This window comes from Schistocerca americana, chromosome 9, assembly GCF_021461395.2.
Source record: "Schistocerca americana isolate TAMUIC-IGC-003095 chromosome 9, iqSchAmer2.1, whole genome shotgun sequence".
In the NCBI taxonomy this organism is placed as follows: Eukaryota; Metazoa; Arthropoda; class Insecta; order Orthoptera; family Acrididae; genus Schistocerca; species Schistocerca americana.
The window spans coordinates 145994594-146007277 of record NC_060127.1 but is presented as its reverse complement, the minus strand read 5'-3'; the positions used below and the strand labels follow the sequence as shown (position 1 = coordinate 146007277).

Here is a 12684-nt window from a genome sequence, read left to right as displayed (position 1 = left end):
TTACTCAGCAGACGTAGCACCATGCGACTTCTCACTCTTTCAAAAAATCTCAAAGGAAAATGTTTTGACACCATTTCTCATATTGAGAGGCCCACAACAGACCACCTGAACACCCTTCCACAAGAAGCCTTCCAGAAACGATTCCAGTCATGTATTCAACATTGGGATAAGTGCATTACTAGCCAAGGATATTACTTTGAAGCAGATGAAATCAAATTCCATGTAAGCTTATTACTTTGTTTCTAGTAAAATTATTAACTGTATTTTTCTGATCACACTTTGTATATTAAAAATTAAACCCACCTAGTAACAGAGAAGCCAGTAACATGGTTACAAAGACAAAATTATGGCAAGTGCATAGTGAAGATGAGTCCCCAATATGAAGTGTAATTTTTATGTTATTTAATGTTAAATATTTTTTCTACATAACAATCTTCAAAAACTAATATTTCGATAATGCCCTAAGCAAATCTTACAAACGTGGTGTCTATGGAAAGGTTACTGTGAGTACTACTGAACTGTCATTGTAATTTTATTTTTATTTTTTTAATATCACCTATTTTTAATTGCAGGATGGGGCGTACATCCCACATGTAAAAAACTGAATTTTCTCATAAATACAAGGCATGTTTTTTAAGTAAATAACACTTTGAAATAAAAATAAAACTAGTAGATTTTTATCAATTTCATTTTTAGATGAAAGCCTGTACTTTAATCTACTTTTTTACATAATTCCCAAAAATGTTCAGTGAGTATCGTAACTGAAATGCCTCCTCTGATTGAGAATCCTGCACTCTGTGAAATAAACATTGTAATTTGTTTTCTTACTGCTACAGGTGTGAATTTTGGCTGAAACTTGTTGTCACATCAGTGAAGTGTGTAGAGAAAACATTATGAGAGGTAGAGTGGTACGGAAATGGATGAGAGCTTGTTGAAGATGCCCATACGAATGCGCACGATGAGGAAAGAAGTGGTCGACCTTCAGACATTACTGATGATTTGATGGAGAAAGTGAGAGAGATGATTGTCTAATCAGGTGGCAGATTTCTATAAGGATGATATTCAAAAGCTGGTTCTATGATGTGACAGGTGCTTTAATATTGCTGAGAATTATGTAGAGAAGTAGATTAAAGTACAGGCTTTCATGTAAAAATAAAACTGCTAAGAAAAGTCTACTTGTTTTATTTTTAATTTTAGTACTTACTTAAAAAGCGTGCCTTGTTAAGATATGAAAAACAAGTTATAGGAGACGCAGAATCACTAAGTATATATAATTAGGGATGTCTGAGTGTAATTAGTTTTAACTGTTTATTTTTTATGACAACGTAACAACGCAAAAATGCCTTTACATGGACAAAATCATTATCTGTGATCAAACAATATAAGTCACAAAAACATTGCAAACAGCATTAGAAAGCTGAGGAAACGTATGTGCAAATTTGTGAATAATATATGTATCTAACATTAAATTTGTGAAAATCAGAACGAAGCTCACTGTCTCAAGTAGCATGTAAAAAGTGCAGCCAGTTCGTTTTACATGCAGAAATTTGCACAGAATGCCCCCAGGCAGTTGAGTGCGGTAGCTGCAGCCCTCTGCTCACACACATTGTCGATTTCTTGGTGTTCCCAAAGAATGATTCCTGCACATGCGCCACCTGCAGACAGTGCCGACTGGCCCGTCTTCTTAAGACAACATAAGCAGCCAGTTCCCCATAACGTGTGGTGCCACCACAGGATTCTTTTGTCTGTTGGAGATTTTACCAGATATTTGGTACAAAAGCATCAATGAACTGTCACAACTGGCTCATATCTAGTGAATTCAAGGATGCAAAATACACCATGCTTTTCCCCCACCTATGCCTCGGTGTGTATTACAAATTGAAATTTGGAGAGATTCTCTACCTGCCACTCTGTGTCACTTTCCTGAACATCTTGTAGGTGTTGAGTAGTCATACTCTGAAATACCAGTGGAACTTATGAATAACTTTATACTTTATCTAAATGATTTCAATCCTACCCGCGACTATCTGTATCTTCACCATTAATACCAGCACGTCACAAATTTAAATTTATGAGTATTGCCAAACAGCATCCCACTCGTCTTACATGTTATGCTACTTGCTAATACACACCATTTTAAATTCCTGACATGCAGGAATAAACACAACCTCCATCTCTGTCTCCCTAATCTTTGCAACAAGACTCGAAAGATAGGAAAATGTCATGTGTATCTTGACATGTGCCTGTCAGTAGTTCTGGTATTTCACCTCCTGAAGGAAGCACAGGCTACTAATTCTGTCCTATAGTTTCATAACAAATATAACCTAACTGAGACAAGAGTATCAGTACAGAGCATTTATTTCCTATAGCAAGCTTCTGATTATCCGTGTGTAGATTAATCAGTTTGTGTGTTACCTAGGTCTTGGTTAGGTAATTTTAAAAATAAATAAATAAATGAGTGAAGCCTTAAGTATCATGTTGTTATAAGAACAAACTTTTTGTTTAAAATACACTATTATGCCGTGACTCGTGTTTTACTGCTGGAAGATGCTGCAGGCCCAAAATACCACCGTCGGGCATAGCAGAAATATTTTTCAATTGTTTCCTTTCTCATCTTCCAATCTTATGATGATTCTATCATGTAACATCTGTAGTCAATTTACTATCTACCTGTTTGCCTATCCCCTCCCCTAGGAGCTAAACATCGATAATTTCCAACTCATTTAAAGCCAATACTACAAGAAAAAATTTTGGTTTTCTTCTGGGATGATTCCCTTCTCAGTGTTTGCTCTGTTTTGATAATCCAACTGGCAGAAGGCATTTTCAGTCATACTTTTCTTACCACCAACAGATCTCTTAACAGCTTCTAAAACAGACTGTTGACAGAGTTAACCTTTATAACATCTCTTGTTGTTGCTGAAGTTACGGACAGTTTGCAAGCGCTACAAAGGTGACAGATAAATGCAAACATACTATTGAAGTGATAAAGAAGAAATTAGAAGTTACAGGTAAGCTAGAAAATGGTAAACCTGCGATAAAACGTTCGCAAATATGGGACAGGCATTCGAGGAGGGTGAGACTTAAGGAAAAATAAAGAAACTTTGTTAAGTTTTGGAAGCAAAGCTGGCAGCCAAGCCAGACCATCACTGCACAAGTGTATACTGAACTAAATTGGAGAAAAAAGAAATTTAAAGGCTAATAGGAAACATCTTAAAGCATAAATGAATTATGAATCTGGTAATGAAGTGGGCAGAAGACTGGGGGAGTAAGAATTGTCGAGGGAGACCAAGGCTTGACTACCGTAAACAGATTACAAGGATGTAGGCCGCAGTAGTTACGCAGAAACAAAGGGGCTTGCAAAGGATAGACTGGTGTGGAGAGCTGCATCCAACCTGTCTTCTGATTGAAAACCACAACAACGATTCCCCCACCCTGACCCCTTCCTGCCACTCATCATAAAAACTTTGTGTGATTCTGAAACCTACTGGCAGGCTTATAATGATACAGTACACTGGATATAAGGATGCAGCACAGATGGGAAATTTTATGTGTGACATTGTAATTTGTAGTTCTGTATACATATGAGGGCCAAAGCAACTATATAGATCTGAAGCTGATCAAATACTGGTCGGAATTAGTAATCGTCAACATAAATATGCAACTTTCAAACTGGGGTGCCCAACAGCAGTTAAATATTTACTGAAACTTGTTACAAAAAACCAGTGAGCAAGTGAAAAACCTTAGGGAAAGGAGTTACTGTCTCTACTTCCCAAATGGGTTGTAATTTTATTTTCTTCTGAGAATACATCTGAGGGGCCAGTGAGACTTGATGATCACGTGTCCCTCAGATAACACCATCATTAAGCGAGACAATTTCTGTGCTGTAACATAACCTCAATTCTCACTGGTTTACAAATTTATTCTTTATCTGTGTTGTGAATGTAGAAACTGGCATTACTTGTACAACTGTAGCAACTGTTTTACTACATTTAACATTTTTAACTGTATGAGAGACATTCAAGATCACAGGAAGATTGCCGCCAAAAAAATGATTTGTGATAATGTAAATAAAAAATATTTTAACAATATAAACAATGGATAGCAGTGGGGATAACTATTCATAGTTACAGTTAAGTCCTTCAGCAGCAGACTGGTACATAGGCTGTATACAGACGAAAAATGTGTTTTGCAATACATACCGGGTACGCTTGTCATGAGTACAGAGATGGTAAAGTGACATAATTAAAAATATGTGAAGCAAAAATACATATTAACAAATGACAAGTATGAGCCATTTAACAATCTATTTAGGTATGTTGCTGCAACAACAGACATCGGCAATACCCTGTTCAAAATTACTTGAACAAAAAAACCTGCTGGAGCTCTGAATACAAACAAAAATACTGTTGTGAAGAAGGAAATCTTTGAAAATAAAGAGGAAGCTATAAAAACATCAAAATTGTGAAAAACACTTTATCAATAAGAGGACTAACAAAATAAATTCATTTGTTGATGATGTGATACCTCACATCCATGTTTATCAAGGATAAAGAAACATCCTTTATACAGCAAATTCCTGTTCACCTCTAAGGAAGCAGTCTTTTTCACACCAGATAAACATAGCTACTTATTGTTCTGCACAACCTGGGCCCTCACTATGAACATTTCTCTGGTTATCAACTGTTGACAGGAAGAGTAGACAAAAATACACAGCTGATCATAAAGCACGGTAACAGATTATAAACCCAGTATCCTACTCCTCGTAACAAAACCTGACAAGTGACCACTTTGCGATGGACGTACCATCGAACAGAACATTATGTGACGCATTTAACTCTTAAGTGTCTTGTGCTTGTAATCTCCATCAGAGTTAAAGCTTGGAGCACATGAAAATACGATTTATTGTTAAGATTCCACACTCATATTTGCACCTAACTCCAACAAGAAACAGTTTCTTGTTTGTCAATATTTTCCTAGCATCATCAGGAAATGCATTATCATAAAATTTCCATAAATTATCTTTAAAATTTGTTGATGTGGATACCAAAATAAACACAGAGTGCAAGACTTGAAGAACACACTGATACCAGTTTCATCTATGTACATCAAAAAAATCTGTGAGTTTGTGTGAGTCGAATGAAATGGAAGATTATGTGTGTGTCCACTGAGAGATGTGGAAATTCTGTTCCAACCACGAGGTGCACATACCAAAGTAATTTTGAACAGAGTATAGGATAAGAAAGGAAAATGACGAAGTACTCCCCAAAGTAATGCTGACTGGTGTGCACTCCACATCACATCAGAGGGTGCTAATCAGGTAGCTCACTGTGTGTGGGTTGAACACAAGGAGACTCTCAACGCAAGCCCAGATAATGGCAACTACAGTGTAAGATCAAAAGAAATGGCTCCCACACGTGAGAGTATTAAAATCCTAATGATGAACTGCCGAAGCACTTGTAACAAAGTCCCAGAGTTTGAAGCACTCACGAAAAGCAGTGAAGCTCACATAATACTAGGTGCAGAAAGCTGGTTGAAACCGGAAATTGATAGCAGTGAGATTTTTGGAGAAAATTTAAATGTATATCAAAAGAATAGGCAGATAGGAAATGGAAGTAGTGTATTTGTCACAGTAGACAAAAAACTCAAATCCACCAAGATAGACATTGAAGCTGCATGTGAGATTGTTTGGTCAAGACTTAGTATCAGAGGTGGACATAAAATGATAACTGGATCCTTCCATCGCCCACCAGACTCATCTTCTGATGTAACCGGAAACCTCAAGAGAAAATCTCAGTTCACTTGTAAGTTCCCCAATCATACGTAATTATCAGTGGAGACTTTAATCACCCAACAATTAATTGGGAAAATTACAAATTTGTTAGTGGTGGGTTACTAAATGCCTTCTCTGAAAACTACCTAGAACAGATAGTTAGGAACCCCACTCATGAAGGAAATATATTGGACCTAATGGCAACAAATAGATGCGACATCTTTGAAGATGTCCACATCGAAACCGGTATCAGTGATTATGATACAGTTGGGAAATAATGATTACCAAAGTACAAAGGCCAACTAAAACAAACAGAAAGATATATATGTTCAGTAACCTAGATAAACAATCAGTAGTGTCATATCTCTATGAGGAAACTGAAACTTTCAGCACAGGTCAGGGGCATGTATAGTAACTCTGGCTCAAGTTTAAAAGAATAGATGATCACACACTGGATAGATATGTACATAGTAGAACAGTTCATAATGGGAGGGAACCTGCATGGTATACAGTCACTGTAAAGAAACTTCTAAAGAAACAGAGATTACTCCATAATAGGTGTAAAACCAAGCATAGGGCTATAGATAGAGAGGTGCTGAATGAAACACATTTGGCTGTCAAGAGAGTAATGTGTGATGCCTTCAATGAATACCGTAGCAGAATATTGTCAAATGACATTTCACAAAATCCAAAGAAATTCTCGTTGTATATAAATATTGTTAGTGGCACCAAAGTTAGTATCCAGTGCCTAGCAAATGAGACAGGAACTGAAAATGAGAGTAACAAAACAAAAGCTGAAATGCTTAACTCTGTTTTCAAATATTCCTGTAAAAATGAAAATCTAGAAGAACTGCCCAATTTAAACCTTGTACCACTGAAAAGATGAATGAAACAAATACTAGTGTCAGTGATGCTGAGAAACAGCTGAAATCATTAAAACTGAACAAAGCTCCAAGCCCCGATGGAATCCCTGTCAGATTCTATATTGAATTTGTGGCTGAGATAGCTCCTCTTCTCACTACAATTTGTCATAGATTCCTCAAACGAAAAACTGTGCACAGTTCTTGGAAAAAGGCACAGGGCACTCCCATCTACAAGAAGGGTAGTAGAAATTATTCACAAAACCACTGTCCAATGTCCTTGACATCAGTTTGTTGTAGAATCTTAGAACATATTCTGAGCTCAAACATAATGAGGTATTTTGAACATTGTAACCTTCTCAATGGCAACCAGCACGGTTTTCGAAAACATCAATCATATGAAACCCCACCGCACTTTTCTCACATGACATGCCAAAAGCTTTGGATCAAAGTAACCAGGTAGATGCAATGTTTCTCAATTTCTGAAAAGCATTTGACTCAGTACCACACCTACATTTATTGTCAAAAGTACAATCATAAAGGATATCAAGAGAAATTTGTGACTGGACTGAGGACTTTTTGGTAGGAAGGACACAGCATGTTTTCTCGGATGGACAGTCATCGTCAGAGGTAGAAGTAACTTCAGGTGTGCCCCAAGAAAGTGCTGTTCATGTTGTATATTAATGACCTAGCTGATAATATTAATAGTAAAATCTGGATTTTTGCAGATGGTGCAGTTATCTATAATTAAGTACTATCTAAGAGAAGCTGCATAAATATTCACTCAGATCTTGATAACATTTTAACATGGTGCATAGAAAGGCAACTTGTTCTAAATATTCATAAATGTAGAATTGTGCACTTCACAAAATGAAACAATGCAGTATCCTATGTCTATAATATCAATGAGTTAAATACCTTGGTGTAACACTTTGTAGGGATATGAAATGGAATGACCACCTAGGTTCAGTCGTGGATAAAGCACGTGGTAGGCTTCGGTTTATTGGTAGAATACTGGAGAAGTAAAATCCGTTTACTAAACAGATTGCTTACAAATCACTCGTGCGACCCATGCTAGAATATAGGTCAAGTGTGTGGGCCCCACCCCGATAGGATTAACAGGGGATACTGAAGGTATACAGAGAAGGACTGCACGAATGGTCACAGGTTTGTTCAATTCGTATGAGAGAGTCACAGAGATACTGAAGGAACTGAACTGGAAGACTCTTTAAGATAGATGCAAACTATCCCGATAAAGTCTATTAACAAAGTTTCAAGAACCGGTTTAAAATGTTTAGGCTAGGGTTATACTAAAACCCCCTACCTATTGCTCAAAGAGGAATCGTGAGGATAGGATCAAAATAATTACTGCACACACAGAGGCATTCAAACACTCATTCTTCCCACCCCCCCACATAAAAATGGAACAGGAAGATATCATAATAATTTGTACAATGGGACGTACCCTCTGCCATGCACCTCATGGTGGTTTGCAGAGTAGTTGTAGACTGTGTGTCAACCTACAAAAGTGCTAATTAAGCTACAAGTCTGATATTAAGGCTCAAGTTGTACAACAAACACAGAACTACTGTTTGCAAGACCCAAATCTGGATAGCATTCGACAATCCATCTTTCCTACAACACACAAACCTCTGACAGTCGGGGCCTCCAAGTGTTAACCGACACGTCACACAGACTTAGGAAAGGATATGGAAGCACAGCTCAGCTGCCGCCAGTGCACTCACCCTTGACCGTCCTGACGATTATCTGACCGGGAACACTGTTGCCGATGGCGTTGGTGGCGCGCACCTCCACCTTGTAGTGCGTGTCTGGCTGCAGCGACTCCAGCTGGAATGTCGTCGCCTGCCCTTCCAGCTTGTGTTCCTGGCACGGGTACGGTAGTAGCCTCCACTCCGTATCGTACTTCTCCACCTGGGGGACAACGGGAAGAATTTTAGAGGAAATTACTAACGCAATCAAGCACGTTCAGTACGGAATTACTGTCCATTTACTATATGTGTGTACTTTGCTTTTAAATTACGAGACAGAATTGCTGGCCATTACTTACAGCTTGTCACGATTCGTGCATCGGATATTGGGAACGACAGGACCCGTGCCTCGCCACATCGTTACGACCTCCGAGGGAACGGAATGGTGAGGAGAAGATGGCATCAGTCGGTTGCCACAGGCACTGTTACCATTAACAATGTGTACAGTAGCACTTTGCACCAGGCGAAGGCTAACATCGGCAGTATTCACCGAAATAAATGAATATCTTCCAGCTAGTGCCAACGTTTTTCGCTTCTGGCAGCACTAGTAAAATTGTCAAACTATTGTGGTCAAGTAGCAGCATCAGGTGGCGAAATGTGTAGTTCTGCTGATAGACACTTCAAGATAGTCACGGGCACCGTTACCATTAACAATGTGTACAGTAACACACCATCTAGTCGCTGGAATTAATAGTTCCTTTCCTGTGGTGGGGTGGGGATGAGGGGTTAAAATGGAAGGCCAGGTCACTCAGACCCCACGATGTGATGTGATTAGTGTTTTAGTGCACTAACTGAAGAGATTACCAGTGCCTGGGAAGAGAAAGACCCTCCTGTTGTGAGGACGATCATATTTCTTTCTTTGGCAATCTTTTTTCCTTTATGTAGTGCACTTTTTGTGTAGTACTTAGTGATCTACTTCCCTGCAGTCTGACTTGATTTTTAGCAATACTAAAAGTACATTTGATGACTACCTCGTGCACAAATTTTTCTGTACATACTTACAGCAGCCAATGAACTCTTCACTCCCCTCTGTGTAGCAAAGCCCTCCCTATGTTTGCGGATTATGTTCTTTGTTTGGCTACTTTTTTTTCTACTTTAAGATACTTTTTCTTTATCCTGCAATTTTTCTTCATTTAATGACCTTTCTTCTTGTTTGGTTACATTTTTAGTGTTCAACTGTTTCATTTCATTGTTCATCAATCAAATTCTTTGATTAGCCATCTTCTTTCTACGTTTTGCAATCTTTTCCTGCATTTATCTAAAACTTTTCCTATTCAGCTACTGCTTTTTTGTATTTAACTATCTCTTCCCATTTCTTCACACTCATATCTGTTTTTCAACAATCTTTATGATATAGTTAACAACCATCTCTTTCCTGCTGTTTTCTGAACATTCTTTCTGCATTCCATTTCCCCGTGTACAGAAACCCTTCACATGGGACTCCCACTGACCCCACAACAGGTCGGATTAACTTACTCTTTCTTTTTAACAACTTTCACCTTATCTCTTTCTCCTCTCAGAAAAAGAAGCTGTTAGTTCTGAAAGCTAGATACTGTGTCACTTTCACTTTTATATGTGCCTAATGGGAGTTCTGCACATTTTGCCAACTGAAGGTAGAACTCGTCTGTAATTCTGTCTCATAATTTATTACTTTTCTCAAACAAATTTTCCTTTTATAAAGACTTTGTGTTTTTTATGTATAAAAATCATCACAAGAAGTGTGCTATGGGATGTACATGCATGTACGATGACCATTTCAACACATTAAATTCCCAATGTAAGTAATGGAAGACATCTGAAACGTGAAGTGCTGTAATTATTGTTTACTGGAAGTCACCTTTGAAAGAATTATACACGGTGTATATAAAGTCCAGGAACTCTTTCAATTATTTATTGCACAAGAACTAAACATTGTACAGATGCCATACATATTGCATTTTGAATAGAAACTCTTAAAGTTTTTTTACAAACATTCGATATTCGAACCACGAGCGAGCCAACAGATGTCAATACGGTAATCGAATTCTTGCCGTTCCCGTCTCAGCATGGCATCGTCGACTGTGGCAGTCGGGTGCCGTATTCTCTCCCAGAGCTCTGCTACATCATGTGGTAGAGGCGGTGCATACACCAGATCCTTAATGTGTCCCCACAGAAAAAAGTCACACGGAGTGAGATCTGGTGGTCGGGATGAACCAACACACAGAAAACTCGCTTCGCACCTGAATTTGCCACGTTTGCAGCCAGCACGGACTATCAGCAAATTACCAAACTACGCTTTGGCAGTATATATGAAAAATTTTTTGGGGTTTTTTCTTCAAAATGACATACGTATGATATCTGCATTATGTTTGGTTCTTGTGCAATAAATAATTGAAAGTCTTCTTGGACTTTATGTACACCCTGTATTTAATCTGAAACAATTTAGCTTTCAATAACCAAAGAGAATAAAATAGAAATGACGTGTAGCTAGGGTCTCGTGTCGGGTAGACTGTTGCCTGGTGCAAGTCTTTCTAGTTGACGCCACTTCGGCTACTAGCATGTCGATGGGGATGAAATGATGATGATGATAAGGACAACACAACACCCAGTCCCTGAGCGGAGAAAATCTCCAACCCAGCCGGGAATCAAAGGGCCATTAGTCATGACATTCTGTCGGCTGACCACTCAGCTACCAGGGGCGGACAAGAGAATAAAGAAAATTAATAAGTGATATTTTCGATACAATTTAGATGCTCGAGATTCCCGCGACATTTGACACTACACTTGTCGCGGATGCTTCTGCTGATTTGCGTGCTAGGCAGGCAGAGTTGTAGAAACTGCTGTTAAGAGCTGTTCTCTGTGGAGTGAAAATGAGTAACTTTATAACCAATTTTTAAAATACTTCTAGTCAGTTTCAGCAGCAAAGGTACTGATACTGCATTTATTTACATGTACTCTTGCAGTGTAAAAAAATTCAGGGCAGCTTCCAACATGTCAGAATGGCCCACTCTTTTATGAGACAAGGTAGTAGAAGAGAAGGGGTGAGTGACAGTGTGAATGCCAATGTTGGCAAAGGTGGGAGTCTAAATAGAGCGACTGTACCAAGAAGGTACCAGAGGTGACGAGCATGTTGCGGTGCCACATGTAATGGACACTGACTGCAAACAGATTCATAAAAATGTAGCACATTGAGAGATTGGTGAAGTGTTGTGTGTATCATGTATGCTGCTTCAACACTAGCAACAAACATAATTTTAACTCACTGTAACACAAATGTATTACTTACTAGCAACAGTATCGTATGTTTAATCTGCACAAAATTGTGATGAGTCAGGGATTTGCAGAGACACAGGAATAACTGCAGATTTCATTATGATATAAGATCGAAGGTGACTTACAGAAGTCATATGCAAATAAGAGTATGTATACTCAACTCTATGCAGTTATAATGGTCCAAGAGTTATAAAACCACATACTAACCGAACAGTTATTCACTCTACGATAAGCTATTCATTCTAGGATAATATAAATAGCATAATTTAGTGATAATATTTGCAGAAAATGTACATATGACTCTAGGTGCTGAAGATTTCCCCACTCGCTGCAGGCAAAACTCTAGACTAAGGCTGCGTTCACACTGCCGGTCGGGCCGGGCTGGGCCAGGATGACGCGTACTGGCTCGGCTCGTGCCTAGCCAGCTCAGGCCAACGTGTAGTGCATTCACACTGCGCGCCGCCCCGAGCCGGGATGGCGAAATGGGGGAAAATCCACTTCTCCGATTTTCATGTTTTAAAAATTCTTAGCAGTATATAAGACTTCGGCACATCGTTTTATGAACTTATTTTTTCCTTAAAAGCGTTACTTACATCGTGAAAAAAGAAAAAGTCTACTTCTCGTTTCGCGTGATTTCTTAGTTTCGTAACGCTTCCCAACCGATTTTGAAGAAAGTATGCGGCTAAAAAATCTGATTTTTGTACACGTGGTAGTGTAACATCTTAGCTTAAAATTGAATCATTTATCTTTCCATATTTCTTAACAGTCATTGTGAAATGATGCTATTTGTCAACGTTGTGCACTTGATTTACAAATCTTGTAGTGAAAAAGTTATGTAGCGGGTAGCTTACTGTTAGATCCGTTCTAGACCATACATTGTTGGGAATTAAATGTAGCTAAAAGTACCAAAAAGTTTTTGAAGTGATAATGACACTGATATCTGTCTCTGGTCACACTAATGCGAGCTATTCAGTGCCGTCAGTGCCGCGTCCGCAAGCCACGGAGTTCGCGCGGTTACAGCTTGGTTTAGTGT

The 12684-nt window shown here is 38.6% G+C and overlaps 1 protein-coding gene across 4 annotated transcripts in view; it reads right to left on the bottom strand.

Annotated features, from left to right (window-relative positions):
* Positions 1 to 12684, bottom strand: part of LOC124551302 (fasciclin-2) — a 913050-nt gene that overhangs the window by 75686 nt on the left and 824680 nt on the right. For all 4 annotated transcript variants that reach the window (XM_047126311.1, XM_047126312.1, XM_047126313.1 and 1 more), the window contains exon 13: positions 8376 to 8562. In XM_047126311.1, the coding sequence (XP_046982267.1) occupies positions 8376 to 8562 (187 nt within the window). The remainder of the gene's footprint in view (positions 1 to 8375; positions 8563 to 12684) is intronic.